Consider the following 24,244-nt stretch of genomic DNA (forward strand, 5'->3'; position numbering starts at 1 on the left):
GATAGATTAGAATAGATTTTTTACAAAATTTAAATCATTCATAAAAAAAACAAAAATTGTGTTCTTATTTTAAAAAATTATCTCAGTCCTACACTGTTCGTACTATGTTTTAAATAAACACCCTGTAGCTTTAAATTGGTTAGGTTTTTTTAATATGAGAACACGATACAAAAACAGGTATTCCTTGTGTAAAATAGATGTAGACTGTATCTTCTGTAATTAAACAAGAAAGGAAACAAAACTCATGTTATTATTCAACAGATGTCTCTACTAGTTCGTTAATTTTATTCAATTATGTTATTATTTAATAGGTGGCGCTACGTATTGTAATTGAAATTTATTTAAAACAATTGACGTAAATAGAAAGTCGAGTAGAAAACTTCAACCTATTTTATCAATTTCTGTGTGTTAATTTTTTAATTTTAAATATTTTTATGATTATTTTAATATATAGGAGATGAATCGGATTCGATGGGTAATGTCAGAACGGGCAAATCGCTTACCACACCTCCGGCGAAAGAAAAGAAGAAACCTTTCTTTAAAAAACAAGAGGCTACGGCCCCTTACGATGTTGTTCCTTCCATGCGACCTGTAGTTTTAGTGGGTCCTTCTTTGAAAGGATACGAAGTAACTGATATGATGCAAAAAGCCTTATTCGATTTTTTAAAGCATAGATTCGAAGGAAGGTGAGTGAATTCATTTTTAATTTTTTAACATAACCTCAATCAATTTTTCATATCCAAACATAAACGAAATTTCCTAATCGTCTCATTATTAATTGCAATTTTGCAACGCTGTTATTTAATACAACAATCTGGTAGGTTAATATTGGCGGGAATTACAAAATCAATTATATTGATAGCATCGATTTAAAGATCTGCCTAAAATGAATTGAATCTCCAATGTGCATTGTTGCCAAATTCATCTATATTTCAGACAATATTCTCGTCTTAAAATAAATGAAAAAATTTGTTTAGATGATTTTCGTAATTGAACGTTTTTTTTGTGACAAATTTTTTCAGGAGAATGACACCGCTTCTAGAATTTTAAAGAAAATTTTTGAGAACATAGACAAATCAAGCTTTAGTTAGGTTTTGTTTGTTATATATTGGACTCGAAAATAAAAGAATAACTCCTTATTAATATTGCGAAGTTTTGAGAGGCGGTGACGACGAAGGAGGAGAATAACAAGTTTTGATTTTAATTAGTAGAGAGAGATAGAAAGTATTACAATTTTACTTACACATCACTCACCCTCTCTCTCTATCAAATTAATTCACTCATGCGAGGTTGCCATATTGATTTATATTTGAGATATCTCAAAATATAATCGCGTTTAGTTATTGTCCAAATCAAATTGGTTCGTCCATATGCAATGGTTGTCATATTGATTTGTATTTCAGGACATAATTATATATAGAAAAAAGTTTTTTAAATATACAAAAGTTTAAAGAAAATATAAGATATATTAGTTCTCAACACGTTTCAAACATTTTCCGTGTCAATGACACCGATCCCCCACCAAAATAATACAAAGAAAATTTATTGATATTGCAATATGGCAACTATGTAATTTATTTTACCAATCCTATACAGGAATATAGGCGCGATGTTGCCAACTTTTATGAAATTCGGATATTTTAGGCGAAATTTTATCAATAAAGTATTGTACCGATATATACAGGCCAAACAAAAATGAGTAAATATTTAGTTCGTTGGAACCTTTTGCTAAATTTAAATATCGTAAAAATATTTCATCGAATATGAATACACTGCTCAATATAAAACACAAATTTTTCTTTTCGACTTTTTGTTTTGATCAATTTTTTTTCCGGGTCAATGACATCGATGCACTACCAAAATGGATGAATTTTTAGTAAAAGTTACATTTTTTGCTAGTTTTTTCTAAAATAATATGAAAAAATAACTTAAAAAACTTAACATAAAGCGGCTTCATCATGAATACAAAAATCAGGGGAAAATTAGAAAATATAATCGATTTTTCTGTATGCGACGTTGCCATATTTTCTTAAATTTCGTATGTTCCAAGATATTTCATTGATTAAATTTTTGTTATAATATCTATTTATTAAATAAATGGGATAAATATTAATAGATTCGCTTTTAAAATTGTAAAAAATACTATTTTTTCAAAATCGATCGATTTTACTTGAACATAATTTTGGTAAATGAATTTTGTACGTCATTTTATTACGTAATATGGCGGCTACTGTTTCAATATGCACGTTTAACCATTAAAATTGAGATTAAGTAAAATTTTTGTTTTAGAATTATAATAACTAGGGTTATGGCCGACATATCGTTAGCCAAACGTTCTCTCCTAAACAACCCTTCGAAGCGCGCAATCATGGAACGTTCGACGACACGATCGACGTGCCTATCGGAAGTTCAGGCTGAAATCGAACGTATTTTCGAGCTTGCGACTACCTTACAACTAGTGGTGCTGGATTGTGATACAATTAATCATCCTTCGCAACTTGCCAAAACTTCTTTAGCCCCCTGTATCGTCTATCTTAAAATAAGTAGTCCTAAGGTACTTAAAATGTGTTTAATCGATGTTTTTTTCTTCTTTATTGAAATATCGGTTGTTAGGTTCTGCAACGGCTTATAAAATCGAGGGGGAAAAGTCAAGCTAGGCATTTAAATGTTCAAATGGTTGCTTCGGAAAAGTTAGCTCAATGTCCGCCCGAAATGTTCGACGTTATCTTAGATGAAAATCAATTAGAAGATGCTTGCGAACATATAGCGGAATATTTAGAGGTAAGTTTCGCGAATTTATGGGGAAAAAACAAAATAAACGAAAAAAAAATGCGTTTCAGGCTTATTGGAGAGCTACGCATCCTGAAATAAGTATCCCTAACGTATCTCGACCTATAGGTAGTTCTCCGCAGACTTCCCCAACGGTTGATCAAGAAAGACCAACATTACCAGGTATAAAATCTTATGCTTTTTATTTATCACAAACCAGTCTGGAATCCACGACATACGTTTAAAAAAATTAAATTCAATTTATTTTCGACTAAATAATTATTAAACGTGGCAACGCTATAACTTATTCAAACAATAACGAGATTCTTATAGATCAATGACCTGTTGCGATTTTTTCACTATGGCGTCTGTTAATAAACGAAGTTAATATCGTCCACTGAAGTGTATTAATTATTACGATTTATTATTAAACTCTAATTATTTCAATCCATTTTATCGTTTGTACTAACAAACTAACATTTTTTCAGCACACCACGATGTATATGGATACGGTCATCATGAGTCTCGAGGTAGTCATGCAGCTGTTAGATACATAGGGTTACAAAGTTGGGATTCCGTAGACTCTTTAGAATCACTGTCTTTTTTATAGAATCGACACACTCTGCATGATTGTCTTGTGATTAATTTTATACACAGGAACGTTTTTAATCTGGGAGAAATTAAAAAAAAATTGATTCATTCCAAATCTGTTTTTATACAACGCGCTTGCGTCAACCATTCTCACAATATAATCGCCATTTTCTTTATTCTTTCGTATTTCTTTTATAAATCATACACACAGATGGTTATGACATCATTGCAAATTTTCCAGTGTCGCCAGAATTTTTTTATGACTTTCCCTTCACTGAGCGATATTAATCTTTCATAACACAAAGGCGTGTATACTAAAATTATATAATTTTACGAAATACTTTATAAAAAAAACTAACAAAAAATTCAAATTTAAGGTGTTAAATATACAATTTTATCATAAAATTATTGAAATTGGGGAAAAACCTCAATTTCTTTTGTAGTAAATATTTTGATTGAAAATCTTCATATTGTAAAAAATCTTGAAATTCTGACACAAGCCGTAGTTAGTAGGGATATCCGATTCTAAAAGAGAGAGGAAGGAGAGTCTATACCTCCCCGTTAAAAAGGGATAGGCTAAAACTCTGATTCGCTATCTCTTTCGTACACGTGGACGACTATTCAGTTAAATGTTTGTTTATCTCTAGCTGTATACAGGATATATAATTATAGAATGAGGTAGATGACTTTGGGATGTATAATATTTTATGAGACTAATTGAATTCATATATATTTTTTAATAAAATCGATATTTCTCAGTTTAAAAACGTTCGTTTTTGAAAAAAACACACTTTTATGCATTTAGAGTTCATCTATTTAACAGCTTGGTAAATTATATTCTTAAGCTAAAGTAAAAAAATTGAATTCATTCTCGAAAAATTGTGTATCTGAATTATAGATTTCTAATTTTTCGAGAAAAACTTGAAATGTAGTGAATATTTTCAGACTATTTCTTATTAGTATAACTAGATTTTCGAATAATGAATATAATTGAATTGAAATTTAACTCATCGCGCCATTTTGTTTTAAATCTGCAAACTCACGACAAAATAGAGATGGAAATATATATTTGCGCCGCATACAGTTTAAAAATAACGATAACCAAATAAATAACTTTTGACCTTTTTGGTTCAATATTCATAATAATTTTTAAATATAACCGGCGAAACTAAAAGTATTAATAAACATTAAGTGAAATATTTATGTTCGTTAAAATGTTTTGTATCATATGACGAATTACATTTTGAAATAAGAATAAAAAAGATATTTTTCTTTAGTTTACTAATAAGGAAACGAGTCTTCATACAAATATACAAAATGTACGCCTGGGGCCAAGTATGTGATCAAAAATAAATATAAATAAAAACTGCTTAACACAAAAACACAAGTTTTTCTTTTTTATTTTTTGTTCTGATCATGTTTCAGATTTTTCCGGGTCAATGACACCGATCCCCAACCAAAATCAATGAATTTTTAGGAAAAGTTTTTAGAACATAGACAAATTAAGGTTTAGTTAGGTTTTCCGCTAGTTTTCTTTCTAAATATTGGGATAAAAAATCACAAACTATATTTATTCTACAAATTGGCAACGCTGTAAATTCTTCAATTCCTCAAAGTTAAGATATTAGCGGGAATTAAAAATAATAATACGCGATGTTGCCACACTTCAGATGATATTCGAGACAAAATTTCAATTCCACCAAAAATTTTAGTAGAATCCTAAATATTACACCAAAGTTATAATTTTTTTTTATCCCAATGAATGCTAATTAACTTTTTTTCTGTTTTTTTTTGGATTTCGCTTCGCCTTACGCAACGCTTATCGCTAAAAACGCACTAAAATTATTTTAAAAAGCAGAGGCGCCCGGCAAAATTTGGCGGAAAGGCTCTACGGATTTGTTTGCTTGAGCTGGAATTTTTGTAAGTTTTATCTGTGTCGAGTGACTTGAGTTTTTTTATATAGCTTTTTATTTAAAAAATATTAAGGGAATCCCTATTGGTAGACGAAAAGTATTAAAATACCTTAAACCACCACCAAATTTCTTTCCACAGTTCCAACTTTCCACACAGGCCATCAAAGAAGCGTCCGAGGAAGATTAGAAAGAGAACGCGAGTATGAAGAATACTCCGATAGAGAACTTAACACGCACGTAGCGCCTACACACGACGACTACCGAGAACGGATTCCCACTTCCCGATCTAGAGAAGAGGATTCGTTCTCTAGCCACCGAGGCGCGTCGCGAAGGGCGTTGAACGCCATCTAGTGGAGGCTTACAACGGAACAACCCATTGAAGAGGAGTTTCAAGACGAGCTATCGCCGAAAACTGAATCGTACTACAAACCCCAGATCCCCAGGGAATACGCCAGCGACAGCAGGACTCCTAGGGAACGACGATACGACGATCTCCTCCTAGACAGACGCCCGGAAGACAAAGAAAGGTATCCGGAACGATTCAGGTATTCGGAAGGACCGAGCAGGAGGTATCAGGAAGAAAGGAGAACCGCCGTCGTGGATAGGAGTAAATTGGAAGGGAGGAATTATAGGAAAGAACTTTTGGAAAGGTTTTCTGGGATGGAAATTGAAGATCGTCAAGAATTTCCTAGTCGTCATAGGTACTACGAATGATATAGCTGATCAAACTAATACGTACAACGTTTCAAATTTCAAAAAATATCTCAAACAAAAATTATTTTTTCATTACATCCTGTATATCTTTGCAATCATGTGACTCGTAAAACACAACTTCTAATTTATCGAAATATTATTTTCAATTAAACATGACAACATCGCGCTATTTCAATTAACGTCGCGTGTCTGACTAATCTATTTAAAATGTTACTTCATCTTCCCACTATTTATATAAAAATATGGCACCGAATTCAGTTATTACAAGGTTAGAAAAGATTTAAAGATAGAGATAGAAATGAATGATTTTTCTCATTATAAAGTTTATTTCAATGAATTCCATTTATATATTAGGTAATTTTTGTTTGAGATGAACAGGCATAATCCACACGTGCCTAAAATACATGTACAAACTATGCATTGAATCCAAGAAGACGAATACAATATTTTTTAACAGTACTCAAATGTATCAATCAATGACGATGATATTATATTAATAAACTTTTTATTTATATCACAAATATTTTCAAAAAACTATTACGAAATATTTGAAAAATTAATAAACATTATTTTAATTACAAAACTTAACTCTTTAACATTCCTTCGATAATGTAAGTGTAGGAATACGTCTAACAGTGTTGCCAGATTTATTTCACAACTGTCTTTGAATTAAAAATATCTTGTTTTTAAAACAGCAGCGGATAGACCGGGGTGGCCCGCACAAAAAATTATTTTATCTAAATGATGTTTTTCAGTGAAATTTTAGTTGAAAATTTGATTTCTTGAAAAATTTGTAAGTAATTTCAACTTCTGTTGTGGGAAAACCAAAAAAAAACAATTTTTGTTTTTAACGTATAATTAAAAAAAATCCAATTTTTATGAATTTTCCCCCATCATAAAAGAATCTAAAATTTATGAAAAGTTTTTCTCACCCAGGTACTCATTTTTTTTTTAAATTCAATTCCTTAAATATTTATTACACATATTGAATCCTTTAAAAAAAACCTTTTATAATCCTGTGGTAATTATATTTCAAAATAATTCGTTTCAAGGAAAATCCTTGAACTCTGGCAACACAGATGTCTGTTGTTTATATTCTTTCACGATGTGTAGTAGACGAAAATACGTAGACGTACATAGAGCGCATGCTCGTTTACATTTATTCGTAAATTGCCGAATTTAATTTCTTTATTAAAACGCAATAGCTTTTTAATTAGTCGTAGAAATTTTGTAATCGTTTTCTGGTATTCTCGTTCTTCTTTTACGGAAGAAAAACAAAAACTTGTAGTATCTTTTTCGACTTACTTCAATGGGATGTTCCGTTCAATGTGATTGAAACAAATATAAACTAAAAAAAATTGACCATTTTGGTGCCATAGCTCAATTTTTAATCAATCTTATTAAGTAAACTGGAAGAATATATTCAAGCTTTAACTTAGGATTTTTAAATTAATTTTAAGGAAGGATTATTTAGAAAAAAATATGTAATATTAATGTATAATAATAATTTTAAAGCTCAGTCGTACTAGATTCGATAGTATAAATGTAGCAAGCCCCAACGTGGATTCTAAAAACGTCATCTGTCAAAAACAATTATATATTTCGAATCACTAATTCGATTTAAAATAAGTTTTATCAATTTACATTTTTGTTTAAACACTTTAAATTGATCAAATTAATCACTTATAAATAATTTTAATCAAACTAAATTTATTTACATGATCTATTTCAATAATAACCCATATAAATCACGTACATTATAAATTTACAAAACTTACCTGTTACCATTTGTCGTTACAACTGTTTCTGCAAGTTTAGTTCTCCTTTTATTTCAACGAATAAATTCACGCTACTCGATTGTAGGTGGCATTTACGTATTATAAATTGTTTAAATGGATATATTGATAAACTATTTATGAAAATTTAAAAATATTCGGTTATTATTGTGATTGAATATAAAAAAACGACTAAATGATATTTTTAACTCAATGTAAGTTATAAAAACTAATTTGAATGCAGTGATATCTATGATACAGAAGATGACGATAATGCAAGTTGGGTCGAAATATATAACGCAACGAATGTATAGCCAGACAGGGTATTACGTCATAACGGTTTCATCGGAATTACAAAAAATTTATAAAAATTTCGGATGATACCTAATTAGCATATATATTTTTTTAACGTCCACGCTATCCATTCAATATAATATAATAAATCGATGTTATTTAGGTATTTATATATTATAATTTGGTTTTTACGTAAAAAAATTTTTATTTTTGATGTTTACTATTTTGGTGTTCTACGTCTAAGCTACTCGGCAGAAAAAATAATAATAAAGACTATATAATTAGATAAATTAATATACCTTACTAAGCAAATGAAAAAAAAACTTGTTATATAGGACTTACTAGGGTTGTTTGTAATAGTTTGATGAAAATAACTTTACTGAAGTTAAATTTTGAGGTTAGGAAACAAGAAAAAGAGACATTAGGGGTGGTTAATCAATTCGATGTGTATTTTAGCCGTAGCAATAACTAAATTGTTTTATTTTAATGGAAAAAGATATTTTTTCTTCAAAACTCCATCCTAAATTTGTTCTAACAACAGACACGGTTGTCAAACACAAACTAAACTTTCAAAATGGCTGATATTTCAATTAGAATGTCTAAAATATATTTCTAGATATGTGCTGACATGTTCCGGCTGGAATCGGAAACTTATAAAACAACCCTCGTATATAAAATGTGAACGAATTGTCCTATATTCACGTCTAGTTTGACTGGGCTGTAAAAACCGAGATATTATACCTTAAAGGAAAGTGTACTCTATATTGGAGTAGTAATTCGCTTAATTTTTGATAGTATCAATACGAGGCGAGTCAAAATTACTTTTATTCAATTTTTCAAAATGTCACCATAGCTCGTATCCTGAATTATTTTGGTATAAATCTAACCTTGTATATATTTAGTTTTTTATAATTTATTTAAAAAAGTTTTTTATAATTTATTTAAAAAAGTGAAAGTAATTTTTTCTGGTCCCTTTGTGATATTTTTGTCAAGTATTTGACTGACTCTAGGTTAAAATTTAGATGAGGATTGCACTGCTGAAAATAATAAAAAATACCAAGAAGCGGGGCTCGTCGGACATACATCGAAATTCAAATGCCACAATAATTAAAAGTATAAATTCCTCTTGAGCTGATCTTATATATAACCTCAAATGTTTACGTCATAAATTAATCAACAAGCTTCCCTAGTAATCACTTTGGACCTACAGAAGACTTATTACATAATGTATCATACCTTGTCCAGATTCAAAGCACCCCTCGAGTGTTTGACAGTCATTGATGATCACGTGTGCCATAAAATTTTCAATATTAATGTCCCGAGTGCATGTCAAATTGTCGATAATTTAATTTTCTCGAGTGCGCGAATGCGCACTAGAGGAAATTATGAGACAATTTGACATGCTCGAGAGGGCATTTTGGCAGACTATTTCCTGAGAAAAATTTAATTTAAAATAAACTTAATTCTGTGTTTAAAATTTGTTATTATTGTTATTCATTTTCAATAATTGTTCCTTTTCTTAAAATATAAAATTAAAACCAAATGATGTTTATTAATCCTAGACGAAAATTTGGCACTAGTGCAAATTATCGATAATTTGCACTAGTGCAGTATTATCGCTGAAATTTGATCGTTGCTAGGTAAACATAAAATATTACAGCTTTTTCGTTGGCTTAAATTTTTCGAAGGAAATAGTCAATATTAATGTCCCGAGTGCATGTCAAATTGTCGATAATTTAATTTTCTCGAGTGCGCGAATGCGCACTCGAGGAAATTATGAGACAATTTGACATGCACGAGAGGGCATTTTGGCAGACTATTTCCTGAGAAAAATTTAATTTAAAATAAACTTAATTCTGTGTTTAAAATTTGTTATTACAATCTATCATTATAATTTTGCAGGCTTTTTAAAATGTTGAAAGAAAAAAGAGGAAAACATATTACGGTCGATCGTCTTTTCTTAACTGTAAATCCATCATGGATGAAAGAAACATCAAAAGGTTTTTTTAAAAATTGTCCAGTAGGACGAAATGAAATTTCAAAGTGGACAAGAGATGCAGCGGAAGCTATAGGAATTGACACGAAAAGAATAAAAGTGACAAATCACTCGAACCGTGCTGCGGCAGTTACTCAGCTTGCCAAGGTTGGGGTTTCAGAAAATCAAATTATGAAGGTTACCGGACACTCAAATCAGGCCTCGATAAAGAGTTACCTCCAAGTAAATAGTGAACACCACGAGGAAATTGTACAAAAAATGCGAAATGACAGTAGCGAAGTAACAATAAGAAGTGGTGGAAGCAGCATAGAAACACCATCGTCGGCCTCCAGTAAAGTTGTATATTCTAATTGGATTTTCAATAATTGTTCCTTTTCTTAAAATATAAAATTAAAACCAAATGATGTTTATTAATCCTAGACGAAAATTTGGCACTAGTGCAAATTATCGATAATTTGCACTAGTGCAGTATTATCGCTGAAATTTGATCGTTGCTAGGTAAACATAAAATATTACAGCTTTTTCGTTGGCTTAAATTTTTCGAAGGAAATAGTCCCTAAAATTCACCCTACAGATTATCTAGTGAAAAAATAAATCCCAAAATGTCCTAAATTTCGAATTAATATCTTTATATTGTTTTATTTCCCGACATATTTTTTTACAGCATCGCCTATTGGTGTATAACATTGATTTTTTTATAAGGATATCATCCATTTTATAAAAAAAATAGTATTTTCGACAAGCCCTGGCTCTAATTCTACAAATTCATGTCGATGAAACTTGTTTTTCCAAAAAAAATTGCTAGTTGAATTTCGTTAATAAATAACTTTGTACAAATTGTACTTTACCCCAAAATAAAATAGTTTATGTCGTTTCTCAGGATTCTTTCTATGATTTACTTTCAAAAAACAGATTGTTTCGGTGTAGAAATTCGAAATTTGCATCAATAGAATTCTAAATTTTAGATTTTCATTTATCGATTTACTGCTTTAAATCAATTTCTTTTAAATACTTTATAATTTTAAACTAACGAATCCTGAGAAACTTAAAAAAATCCAGCACTTATTCATCCTAAATACAAGATTTTCTTAAACAAAATAAAACCCACATTTTTTTCGGATTTCCTACACAATCTTGCATCACTGTTTCAAATTATTTCACGTTACTTTAACTATATTTATATAGGCAGCAATAATTACGTCATCTGTCAATAACGAATTTATATATACATATTCAAAAAAGTTTGATTTATTTTCGCCTTTATTTAAACACAATTTTAAACATTTTTATTAATAATTTAAAACAATGATAAATGATGACAAACTGAATTACAGGTTCCTTTAATATCCGTTGAATTAATATGATTTAACAATTCGATGACAGATGGCGGTTCAATTTAATCAAAATATTGATTTTTAAACAAAATATTTCAACAAACTGTAAATTTCAGTTGCTTTCTTGTATTCAGATCGAATGTAGTGAAAAAAAAAACGCTGGATTATTGTTTAAAATTTGTAGATTATATACTGCATCTGTGCCACGATCTGGTGGCTGAATCACCCGACCAATTTCAACTACATAAAAAGTATTTATATTATACAGTTCTGTAAAAAAAATTGCACTTCGCATTAGCCGAGTTCAAAGTAACATTTGACATTAAACTCGAATTCTATTAAAAACTGGAATTTTCGACCTCATATTATAGGAAAATTTCAAACAGCGCTGTTTAAATTCTTGCAACTGACATTTATCCACTAGCTCTGGTTCTTCTTCAATAAGGTGCCGCTAATGGTTGCCATTAACACAGCGTTGCCAAATTTATCTTCTTTAAAATTATATTATAATATTTATTTCAAATAACGAAATTTTTGATAAATTAAATGAACAACATTTATTACCTCAAGGAAGAAGAAAAAATTACATACATACAAAAACGTGCAATAATATTATTACTTTTAAACGATACCAAACACACATTTTTGCTATTACCAGATGGCGTAAAACAATAGAGAAGTTTCTTTTTCCAAATCAAAAATTCACACAATAATATAAAAGTATATAATTTTTTTTATACGATTAAAAACGATTAAAATTATACTGAAATCTGTAAATTAAGTGCGGTCTGGCAACATGGATATCCGAAAATTAAGTTTCTCGCAATCTACGCAACATGGCGTCTAATATAATGGCATCTAATATAATAATCATCACATAATATAACTGATTATGGAGAAAAATAAGATGGTGGATTTTAATATTAGACACATAAAGATAATTAAAACAAAATGAAGGAAAAGAAGATATTGTAGTTAAACCTTTTGGGCTTAAATCTCGACCACGAAATTGGGAAGGTTGTACGAAGGGACGTGATGTTTACCTCATTCGGTAAATCTCGATCAACTTCGGGAATAGTGTAATGGATGCTTATTAATAAAAAATGAGAGTTTAATGTTTGATATGCAACTAGTAAATCCTCATTTAGAATTTTGAGCTTCGGCGAATGCGTTAAAAACTTAGATATAGTGCCATAATTTTTGTTTCTTTAGCCCTATATTAAAATTTAGTATAATAATAAATAGTATAAAGCCCGTTTTGCACTGAAGACGTCTCAAAGCTATCTTAAATTGAAGTTACAAAGAAAATGTGTTACGATTTTTCCGATTTGGATGAAATTTGAGGTGAAATTAATTGATTCGAAAATAAAAATGGTGCAAAAAGGTTTTCCAAAGCCGATGACATTATGGAATATAATGAGTAATACGGAATGAAAACAAAGAATTTTACTACATGATTTCATTATTTGGCTGAAAAGTATAGAGAAAGTAATTAAAAAAAAGGATATTTTCAAGTTTTTTTCAAAAGTTATCGATTTAGTTCATAATCTTTTAACTTTAACTTTATAATTTAGAAACAGGGCCATCTATATACTGGAGGTGGGACTAAGAGTTTTAGTGTGTAAAAGCGAGTGATGAGGAGGTTGTGGACGTTGCTGTTTCCGTTTCTCAGTTTAAATCTTGTTAATAATTAAGAAAAGTATACAGAAAGTAATTAAAAAAGTATATTTTCAATGTTTTTTCATATTTTCATAAAAAGTTATTGAGTTGGTTAATAATTTTTCAAATTATTAAAACGTTATAATTGAGAGACGACGCCATCTATATATTGGAGATGGCACTAATTAAGAATTTGCGTGTCTAAAAGCGAGTTAGGAGGGGATTGTGGACGTTCCCGTTTTTCAGTTTAATTCTTGTTAACTAATTAAAAATATATATTTTTCTAACTTGTAATATTTTATAACGTTATCGGCAAATACATTTTAAAAGAAGATATTTATTATTATTAAAAAATATTTCCGAAACGCTGTTAATACATAATGGAGTCTATTGAACATTTCAAAAAATAAATATATTAAGTAATTATTGATATTTGAATATAGCTAAACTTTGATATGATGTAAATATAGTTGATAAACAAATTTATACTATTTTATTTTTTTTTGTATTTAATTTCGTTGGGAATTCGACCCAATTTGTAAAATATTATTTAACTTATTTTTTTTTCTAAATATTGTTATTAGATTAAAACCAAACGAGTATTTTTCCAAAAAAAAACAAACATTCTTGACCTATTAAATCAAATATATAAAATCTACAGGGTGTTTTTCGATTCATGCGATAAAAGCACCCTGTATATAATTATTGCGTATAATGGTCAGTGACTTGAAAACAAAATATAATTATTTTTGTTTTTTAATTATTATTATAGAATTACTCATATACTTTAATTTCTAGTCCATCCTGTATAAATTTATGACATAAATTTTTTCATATTTTGAAAGTGGAATTAATTCATACGATATAAATTGCAACAAAAAATACTCGAAATTTTTATTTTATGAATGTATTCACCAAATACGAAATATATTTTTTTATTTTAATTTATACAATTAATTTCACTATAAATGCATTGCTGTTTTATGATTTGTCATTTGTACGTTCAAATATTGTGAAAGCGAGAAAGTAAGAAAGGAAGCGGCACTATTGACGTGCATTTTTCTAAATAAAATAATTCTACAAATGCCAAAAATGTGTTTTATTTAATTCACAACCGTCATTTCAGAAAAATAGGAAACATATACGTTTGAATAGCTTGTAAAAATGTATTTCTATTACAAATCTTCTTCTACATCGTCCGTAATAAAGTCAACTATTGGCCTTGTCCTATTCAAATATACCATGTCTCTTATCTAGAGCTATTGTTTACCAAGATCTTATTCCAACAATTTTCTAATTTATATTATACTTAGTTTATATATACGTAAATAAAATGGATTATTAAAAAAGTACTAAGAATATCTAAATTATCATGAATGTTGGTAAGAACTGGACGTAAACTGTTCTATTTATCACACCCAATTATCGAATATTAAACCTCTACCAAATTATTTGTAGTTAAAAACTACCTTATACCGTCATTATCAATTTTTTTTATATAATTATCGATTTAAACTATGTTAAAACCTTCTAAAAAAAGTTAAATACTGCTAATTTTTTTTATTAATTGAATAAAATATAAAAGTTTGTTTTGGCTAAGCTTATGAATAACGTAAAATATACAATCATGCCACCACATCATATTTTATTAAATAGTCAACTATATACATATATATCTAAATTGTTTCATTTTAATGAATCTGTATATTTATTTATATGATTTATTTGATATTATCGTACATTAATTGTTAAGAGCTGTCATCTGTCTTCCACAAAATATTAAAGTTACATTTTCATATTTGTATATCATAATCAATTACCGTATATAAAAAACGGAATAAAAACGATTTTATTTTTAGGCCAGTTGTTTGTTAACAAAATATTTTCGAACTTTCCGTATTATCGGAAAGTTAGTCATTCAAGTAATTCCGTATCATAGATAAATTTATTTATGTATTAGACAGATGTCAAGGAAACGTCAAAATATCAGAAATCTCAAAATCTGATGTTTCATGTCATTTCGTAGTTATACTATAAAGCAATATTTGATCATTAGTAAAAAAACTAAAACTTTATAATTATGCTGTTAAACTTATATAAATAAAATTTGAATTTGTACTAAAGCTTAGTGAATAAAAATTGTGCATAGTTACGTATCGAAATGGGTTTATTCGGTTCTTCTAATAATGCAGCTTTGACGGATGAAATTGGTGAGTCATAATTATTACTTTTCCGCGTTTCTCTTCGAACGATGTTTTTACGCGTTTGTTTTAAACAGCGACTGCAACGAGCGAAAAAAGCGAAGAGGAAGATTGGGGCATTATTATGAACATATGCGATAACGCTGGCAAATCCGCCGAAGATGCAAAAGCACATCTTAAAGCCATCACAAATCGTTTATTCCACCAGGACCCACACGTTGGTATTAAGGCAGTTATCGTGAGTTCCATAAATAAATATAACAAATATATAAAAACGATCTTTCGTTATGTTAATTTTTTCAGTTATTGGATGCTTGTGTTAAAAATTCAGGGAAAACGTTTCACATGGAAGTAGCTTCTAGGGATTTCGAGAATGATTTTTCGAAACTGATGTCTAAGGGACATCCGACGGTTGCCAAAAAATTACGAGAATCTCTGAAAAAATGGGCGGAAAATGAGTTCAAATCCGATCCACAACTGAGTCTTATACCAACTTTATTGAATAAATTGCGGAAAAACGGATTGGATTTTTCAGACAGTGACACGGTAAGAGGATAATTTCATTAATAATTTATTATTCTAAAAAATTATCAGTGAATTGTCGATGTTTTTAAATCCGTCTATGAAATATTTGTCATTACAAGTTCTGAAGGTATTATTTTGAAATATAATGAAAAATATGAATTTTTTCACTCATTAGACGTTTTTATATTTTCTTCTTGATAAATAGTCAATTTTTCCCAATTTTTTGAAAATAATTTTCCATGTCTTAAAAAGACCTGAAATCAATATTATTCACCAAGAAAAATTTTTATTGGTTTATGGTTCATGTACAGTGTAACCTTTTGGAAAATTAATTTTCTCGATTTAAAAATCGAATTTTTCTTGTTATTTTCATTAAAATGTTGCCGGAAACGTTTTCATTTTCAATTTCATACTATCGCAATCCCCTTGTATTTATATTCTAGAAATTTGTCAAATTTCATTAATTTCTTTTTTGAAAATCTTTGTTTTTATAGCAGATTTATTGAAATCGGGCGATTTTTCGATTTTCTAGATCTGAGATACGAGGGGATGGTGATATTATAATAAAAACCATATGAAACTGTCAAGTTACATATTTTCCTTATTTTCTCCCTTAAATCCGTCTCATAATTGGAGATTTTAAAGAAAATATCATTGAAATCGGGCGATTTTTCGATTTTCGAGATCTAAAATACGGGGGGATAGCGGTATTATCATTAAAACCATATGAAACTGTCACAGTGACATATTTTCCTTATTTTTTCTCATAAATCTGCCTCTTAAATGGAGATTCTTGGGAAAATTTCATTGAAATCGCGCGATTTTTCATATTCCACAACTAAAATACGAGGGGATGGCGATAATTAAAAAAAAAACGATAAGAAACCGACAAGTCCTGTATAAATATGTATTAATATATGTGTAAATAAGAAAACTTTTGTTTAAATCGGGCGATTTTTTCATTTTCTTGAACCAAAATACGAGGGTTTACCTTACGTTACATATACATGTAAACACACTATATTTGTCATCCTGAAACGATATTTTCTCTTAATGGAAACTAATTTCCTGAAAACAAAGGACCAGAAATTGCTAAACCCATAGACAAAGAACCAGAAAACCGTAATTGGTAATCCTAACAACAAAGGATCAGAAATTTGACATCCGAAATGGTTAAAACCATAGACAATGGATCTGAAATCTGTCATTGGTAATCCTAACAACAAACGATCAGTTATTTGACATCAGAAATGGCTAAAACCATATACAAAGGATCAGAATAATGTCGTTAGGAATCCTTAACAAAATGGAACAAAAATTAAATTCACGTGAAAGGAAAGATTTCCGCCATATAAATTTCGTAATTTCGTAATATGTAGTCCAGCGGACCGAGATGGTACTTAACCTTAAATGTACTAAAAAAAATGAAGGATTCATCTAAAATATGTACCCGGATGACTTTATTTATCATTTGATGGAAATTTCAACTGAATACATGAGAAACAGAAAAAAAACTGGAACAGAATCATTAATTAAATGTTTTTTTATACCTCTCGTCGTTAAAAATACACCGTACACTAATACAGATCCTGCTATATATGTGATAACACTCGTAAAAGTTATCGGTTATCATATCAGAACTAAACGAAGAGAGTAAACAATGATATTTTGTAATTTAAGAGGAAAATAATGAAAAAAAACTGTACGCGATAAATAACGCCTTAAATTAACGTATGAAACGTCAAACTCATAAATTAACAATAATTTCACCTCTTGTCTTCAGCGATTAAAGCGATTTAAAATTACTAAACTCTTTCGATTAACCCCGTATATCAAGAAGTTAATGACCCGGTTTTATGTTACACTGAATCAACTGTCCAAAGTGTGTTTATTTGTGATCTATTCACATGCTAATCTTGTTCTTATTTGAATTGTTTGTTTTGAAATTTTATTTAAATTTTTTCGAAAATGTTTTTTTCTGCTATAATGCTTAAAGAATTTCTAGCAAATGCGAACTATTGCGTAAGTATGAATATTCATAATACTGTTTTATTCAATTATCGTTTTTTTGCCACTCTAGTTATTTTGTCATATATTAATATAAAATTGCGAATATTGCTATCTATTTTATTTATCTTAACATTGTTTTTATCTAAATAGAAAATTAAATACTTAAATTAATTGTTTACGTTATTTAACCTCAAATTTGAGTCATCCAACGTTTTGTTGTTGTATGTATGTGAAGTTATTATCATTTAAAATTCATATTAACTATTTTGTGAGTTTTATTATAAATTAATAAAAATTATTTTGAAATAAATAAATCAGTTACACCAACTGTTCTATAATCAATTCAACTAATTACAACGTTTTCGCGTTTAATATGATGAAATCATTTTTATCGGGATATTTGTTTCGAAAAACTAATATGAATATAATTGTATAGCCTGTTAAAAAATCAACGCCGATTAGTAAAGATCCTAACGTAGTCGAATCCCAAGAAGAAGAAGATCAGATTTTGAAAGCCATCGAACTATCGTTAAAAGAAAGCGGATCTCCTCGATCGGCAACAACAACAGTATCACACACGCCATCTTTGTATCCATCGATGAACGTAACGGCAACTCCAGCGAGTCCTTCCGCAACCGTTACCAGGGAACCGAGAAAAGTTAGGGCTTTATACGATTTCGAAGCGGCCGAAGATAATGAATTGACTTTTACTAGCGGTGAAATACGTAAGTAATATATACAGGATGTGTCATAAAATAACGTCGATTTTGCGTTATAGTTTTCGTGATAGATGACAGCGATCCTAATTGGTGGAAGGGTAGTAACCAAAGGGGGGAAGGTCTTTTCCCGTCGAATTTCGTCACCGCGGATTTATCTTTGGAACCGGAAAAATTTCGTAAGTATTAATGGAAATTCTATTTAAAGTATATATATATATATATATATATATATATATATATATATATATATATGTAAGAATTTATTATGAATCGCCCCTCGTAGTGTACGAAAAGGCGAAAAAGATGGTTCAGTTTAAAGATAATGCGGAAATTAAAGATGTGAAAGATGAACCAGAACATGTAGAAATTAACGAAGAGAAAATCGACAGGCTGTTACATTTATTGCATGAAGCCGATCCCACTAATCCCGATAAGGATACGGAAGAAATGATCAATTTAGAAAGTGAGTTTGATAATTTTTTTATTTATATTTCTTTAATTTTTTTTTTTTTTATTTGTGAGTAGAAAATCTGTTTTTCATGTATTTTACTAATTTATTTTATTTCTAGTTTTATTTACTTTTTCACAAATTTTGTTTATTTTATTTTTTAGCTCGATTTATTTTTTTTTTTCAATTTTTTTGTATTTCCAAGTAAAAAATTTTTTAATCTATTTTAATCAATTTTACTAATTTATTTCATTTAATTTCTGGTTTTTAATTTATTTTTTCACTCATTTTATTTTTTAGCTCTATGTATTTAATTTCTTTTTTTCAGTTTTTTTGTATTTCTAAGTAGAAATTCATGTTTTATCTATTTTAATCAATTTTACTAATTTATTTTATTTAATTTCTGGTTTTTAATTTATTTTTTCAATCAATTTCCTGTATATTTTAAAATTTCAAGATTCATTTCTATCTAATTTTGGCACTAGCTCCATTCAATTTGTATTGTTATGTATTTTTTCTTTTGTTTGAATTTATCTCATTAATTTTTCAATATTATGTTTTTTACTTTTTTTTATATATTTTTTAACAGCAGTTTATTTTTCAATCATTTTTTCTCTTTCGTAGAATATTTTTTAATAATTTTTCCCATATTCCAATCATTATTTTATTTGATTTATTTTATTCAGATTTCAATTTGATCAGTTTTTTATATCTTAAAGTTGTAGGATAATTTTTTTATTTATTTTATTTTAGTATTTTTCAAATTTATTTCCACGCATTTCCATTGTTTTCAATTTTTTCATTCGTACCCTTCATTATCTTGTTTTATAGCGTAATTTTTTGATTGTTTTATTGAATTTTATTAATTTATGTCATTTAATATGTATTTTTCCAATTATCATTATATTATTTAACTTTTTTTTCAAATTTTTTTAAATGCAGGTTAGTTTTTAACAATTTTATATATTTTATATATATGCAGTTTTTATCTATTTTTTCTCTTCCCTTTTATTTATTTGATTTTTTTTTCAAATTCTCTTGGTACTCGAAAGTTGTGGGGTATTTTTTATTTCCTTCCTTTTTTTCTCTTTTTATTTATTTCATGCATTTTTTTTTTCAATTTTTTCGTATTTTCAAATTTTGTACTTTTTATTTATTTTATATTTAATTATTGTATTTAATTGATATAATTCATAAAATTAATATTTTTATTAGTTATTTTTCTCAAATTCTTTTCCAATTTTTCCAATATTTTTAATCGTTTAATTTAATTTTTACTTTTTTTTAAATTTTTTTTAATTTCGCTATTTCACAATTATATCCTTTTTTTGATTGTTTTTTTTCTCAAATTCTTTTCCAATTCATTTTATTTTTAATCGTTTAATTTAATTTTTACTTTTTTTTTTAAATTTTTTTTAATTTCGCTATTTCACAATTATATCAATTTTTGATTGTTTTTTTGTTCAATGCCCTTTTTTATTTGTTTCAATTTTTTTTTCATTTATTTCTTTTTTATATATTTTTTTTCCTCAATTTGAAATCTTTCAGGGGAAGTTAACGCCATGGGACCCCTAATAGATTCCGAATTAGAAAAAGTAGATAGAAAACACGCGCAATTAACCCAATTAAGCGCCGATCTAGTAGAAGCTCTAAGTTTGTACCACACTCTTATGAGAGAACCGACTTTTCCGCCTATGAATAAAATCCCTTTCGCATTTCCGACACCGTCTACGCCAATGGTAAATAAAACGAAACAATTCTACCAAAAGTTTTTTTCACATTAAAATTCGATTCGCAGACGTACAATGGAACCCTACCCCCGAATACTCATATACCAATGATGCAACCGCCGCCCGGTATGCATTCATCGGATCGACCGACTTTCATGCATCCCGGCGGGGCGGGGATGATGCCGCATCATTTCCAACAGATGACCGGGCCGCAGATGCCGCCTTCGCAAATGGCCGTGCAAATACACCAGCCGCAGATGATGGACGAAAGGCAACAACATATGATGCAATACGGAGCACCTGGGTAAGTGTTTCTACGAGGGTAATTTGATAAGCTGATAATTGAGTTGTCTTTGGTTATTGCGATATTGCCGAATTTATTTAAAAGAAATGGTTTATTCGATTTTTTTTTCGTTAATTGAATTATCGAAATATAATACGCGCTATCGAAAAAATTAATTTCCTGATAACCTTGAAGGAATAATTTTGTTTCCATTATACAGTGTGGTAACAAAAATAGGTTGTAATTGAATTTAACTGAAAAAAGTCTTTTTTCTTAGTTTAATCTCAAATATTTTTTGATTTTCTATATAAACATTTTTTTATCAGAATTATTTGTGTCTATTTTTTATTTTGATTTGAACAAAATTTTCTAATTCTAATAAATTTTTGTTTACGTAGTGGCGACATCCCGCTGTCGGGTAGTCGATGTAACTTTAAATGAAACGCTATTATTTATATAGTGATGCCATTGAAGGTAAAATGTTTTTGTATAAAAGCGGTGTTGCCAGATGCGATATTTTTATTGGAATCTATATATATTTTATTTCGAATTATTTATAACCTGTTTTGTATTACTTATACTTATTTTTCGATTTTGTGGAGCAAAATAAAGCATATCACCGATAATTTACTTTAATTGGATAGATTTCTGTGACTCATAGAACCAAACGTTCCGTTTATCGAGACTAGTAATTAACGTGATGTCGCCAGATTTCAAAATTTGTCTTAAATTTTCGATAATTCAAAAAAATTGTGGTACTCATACTTTTGCACATCATTTCCGTTATTTTTTCAAAAATCCCCAGTAAAAGTGAAAATTATGAAAAAAAATTATTGAAATAGAAAAAATTTTTTCGATTTTTGTCGAGTTTAAAAAAACATTTCCTTAAAATAAAAAATTAAGCAATTAATGCGATGTTGCCAAATTTGGGAATTTTTCATAAATTTTCCTCAATTAAAAAAATCGTGGTTCAAAAACTTTTGCACTGTATTTCAAAATTTTTTTTGGTGTATTAATATTTTTAACAATATAGGTTACCAAACTACGGTCCTGGAAATATGGTAAGTCAACAATATCCAGTTGCGCCTCCTACAGGACATACAGGGCAACAGAATATTCAAAATGGTTCCCAACAACCTTCAGGTGTTCAATACGTAACTTCTAGTACGCATATGACGCATTAAAAAGCGCCATTTTGAAAGCTTGTGATGTGATTTAATATTTTTTTAAATAATCAATTACATATTATTTAAAAATATTTTTCCTATTTAGTTTTTAGTTAAATGGGCCTTTCTCTACTAACTGGAAACTTGTCTATTGACAGTTGTCCCAACCCTATTTTTCTAGAAAATTGAAAATATTATATGTTAAGTCGATAGATTGTTATAATATAAGTACATATAAACAAGAAACCATTGTAATTTTCCCTTATTTTTCGAATTATAGGCAATTTTGTAAAAAAATGCGACAGAGGACTGTTTTGCCACCTAGAGGACTGTTTTTTCCACCCAGAGAACAGTTTATGTCAATGTTTATATGAAGAAAAATACAATATTAATTATTAAATGTAATCAAATAAATTCTCTTCTTTATTTAATACTAAATCACATACAGAATTTAAATACTTATAAGTATTGATGATAAATCAGGAACAAATTGCGAGCTTAGCTCTCTAAGTAACAAATTAAAATAATTATAATCAAAATTAAGCTTAGGTACTAAGAATCAGTCTTGTTTACTTATCAATGCAGACTTATTTCTCAAAAACAGGTACAGGTATATTAAAATAATAAAATATTCGTTTCCCTTTTAGGGCAACATCTGGGTTTGGCAACTTCTTTATTACTTGGTCAAAGGGCACATCAGAAACATCATTTTCATCGACTCTGAATGTGTGTCCTTTGTCATCACAAATTTTTAAGAAGGTTACTGTTAGTTCGCCTTCTTCCATGTCTATCTTATTGATTACTGCAGCATAACAATATTCAGTATTTCTTACTAGAAATTTAACCAAGACGTAATCACCGATGGTGTAATTCTGTTGGTTGATTGAACTAGGTCCAGCCAATGCACCGTCGTCTTCGGTTTCCATTGTGGAATTCTGTGAGTTGTCCATGTTTTCACTTTCAGAGTCTGTGTAAATATCATCTACGTTAAGTTTTGTCTTGTTTTTGTACTCTTAACACTCCTAAATTGAAATGCTGGCACTCGTCTTCACAAGTGCAACTTAAACTTTTCATTATGAGTTTAGCGGCCTTTGGAGCTGATTCCAGAGGACTTCTTAATATTTCAGCCTTTACTTGATGTAGTTTAAGAGTGCCATTAAAGCTTTTAAAATTAACTGTTTCATTTTGAAGGCCGTCTGTCAATTCTTGGATGGCTTTATCGTCGATTGTGAACAAGGTAATTGCGGAACATCTTCGTTGAATGGCCTCTACAAATGATTCCAAGTTATCAATATCACCTCCTGTAGCGACGACGGCATCAGCGGTTCTCTTGCAGGTCGCTCCAATGCCATCAGGGGCCCCTTTGCCATGGCCACTCTCTGAATAGTTCCAGGTAAACTTCTTCACATTTGAAACCTCTTGTTGAAGCCTTGATGCCAGGATGTAAAACATCGTTTTGTTTCTGTATTGAGTTACGGGTCCATCGCTGACGAAGTGGATGCTCTTTATGTTAGGTGGGAGAGTTTTAAAGATTGGCCGCAAATGTGCCCATATAGCAGCTGGTGAATGTGTGAGATTTTTGGAAACGGTACAATAAGATTTGATAGACTTTTTGGTATACACTACCACAGTATGAAGACTTAGCTGAAGTCTCGACCCTCCAAAATGAAATGCTTGTATTTCTTCACCGTATTTGGAACAATAATTTTCTGAAAAATCCATATGTATGATAGCGTCTTCGTCGGTAAGGTTTTGTTTGTATTTCTTGATAGCATTGTATTGATGGGTAATGTTTCTCTCGTGTTGATAATAGGCTTCCAAATCCTCGTGCAGGTCTTCTATTAGTTCTCGAGGGCGAACCGTGAACATTTTCTTTAGGTATTTGGTAACTGTTCGAGCATTCTTCGTCTTGGGGTCGTTGTAAGTTTGTTTCTCAGATATCCATTGTTTAAATTCAATAGGCTTGCTGTCATCAAACTCCCTGTAGTCAGGATTTTTGTCAATACAGCGTTGACAGGTTCGTGACAAACATAGCTCGTCATAGCGATTACAACATGTCTTTTCAAGCAGTGCAGTGTGACTATTGTAAGTCAAAATTCTTCTTCTGTGCAATGCTG

General features: G+C 29.4%; 2 protein-coding genes across 18 annotated transcripts in view; both read left to right on the forward strand.

The window, feature by feature from the left end:
* Window positions 1–14,138, forward strand: part of LOC130891379 (voltage-dependent L-type calcium channel subunit beta-2) — a 76,826-nt gene extending 62,688 nt beyond the window's left edge. For 6 of the 17 annotated variants that reach the window (XM_057796075.1, XM_057796076.1, XM_057796081.1 and 3 more), the window contains 6 exons: window positions 455–686; window positions 2,290–2,554; window positions 2,614–2,781; window positions 2,841–2,952; window positions 3,258–3,299; window positions 5,413–14,138. In XM_057796075.1, the coding sequence (XP_057652058.1) occupies window positions 455–686; window positions 2,290–2,554; window positions 2,614–2,781; window positions 2,841–2,952; window positions 3,258–3,299; window positions 5,413–5,624 (1,031 nt within the window). In that variant the 3' untranslated portion in view covers window positions 5,625–14,138. Of the gene's footprint in view, window positions 1–454; window positions 687–2,289; window positions 2,555–2,613; window positions 2,782–2,840; window positions 2,953–3,257; window positions 4,743–4,785 lie in introns of those variants that run through there. The other 11 variants (XM_057796085.1, XM_057796088.1, XM_057796089.1 and 8 more) reach the window with 7 other exon arrangements.
* Window positions 14,139–15,007: 869 nt separating this feature from the next.
* On the forward strand, window positions 15,008–22,541 carry LOC130891380 (signal transducing adapter molecule 2). Its single transcript, XM_057796091.1, has 9 exons — window positions 15,008–15,255; window positions 15,324–15,484; window positions 15,550–15,792; window positions 18,218–18,506; window positions 18,560–18,676; window positions 18,784–18,963; window positions 20,497–20,687; window positions 20,747–20,982; window positions 21,995–22,541. The coding sequence occupies exons 1-9, from the start codon at window positions 15,207–15,209 to the stop codon at window positions 22,143–22,145; spliced, it is 1,617 nt and encodes a 538-aa protein (XP_057652074.1). The 5' UTR covers window positions 15,008–15,206; the 3' UTR covers window positions 22,146–22,541.
* Window positions 22,542–24,244: the final 1,703 nt, after the last annotated feature.

The sequence above is a fragment of the Diorhabda carinulata genome, chromosome 3, assembly GCF_026250575.1.
Source record: "Diorhabda carinulata isolate Delta chromosome 3, icDioCari1.1, whole genome shotgun sequence".
Lineage (NCBI taxonomy): Eukaryota > Metazoa > Arthropoda > Insecta > Coleoptera > Chrysomelidae > Diorhabda > Diorhabda carinulata.

Excerpts from the sequence above, each read along its gene's own strand:
- LOC130891380 (XM_057796091.1), top strand. The coding sequence starts at position 15,207 with ATGGGTTTATTCGGTTCTTCTAATAATGCAGCTTTGACGGATGAAATT. Across the intron at positions 15,793-18,217 it reads ATTTTTCAGACAGTGACACG|CCTGTTAAAAAATCAACGCC; the intron begins GTAAGAGGATAA and ends ATAATTGTATAG. Across the intron at positions 18,677-18,783 it reads TTTGGAACCGGAAAAATTTC|TGTACGAAAAGGCGAAAAAG; the intron begins GTAAGTATTAAT and ends CGCCCCTCGTAG.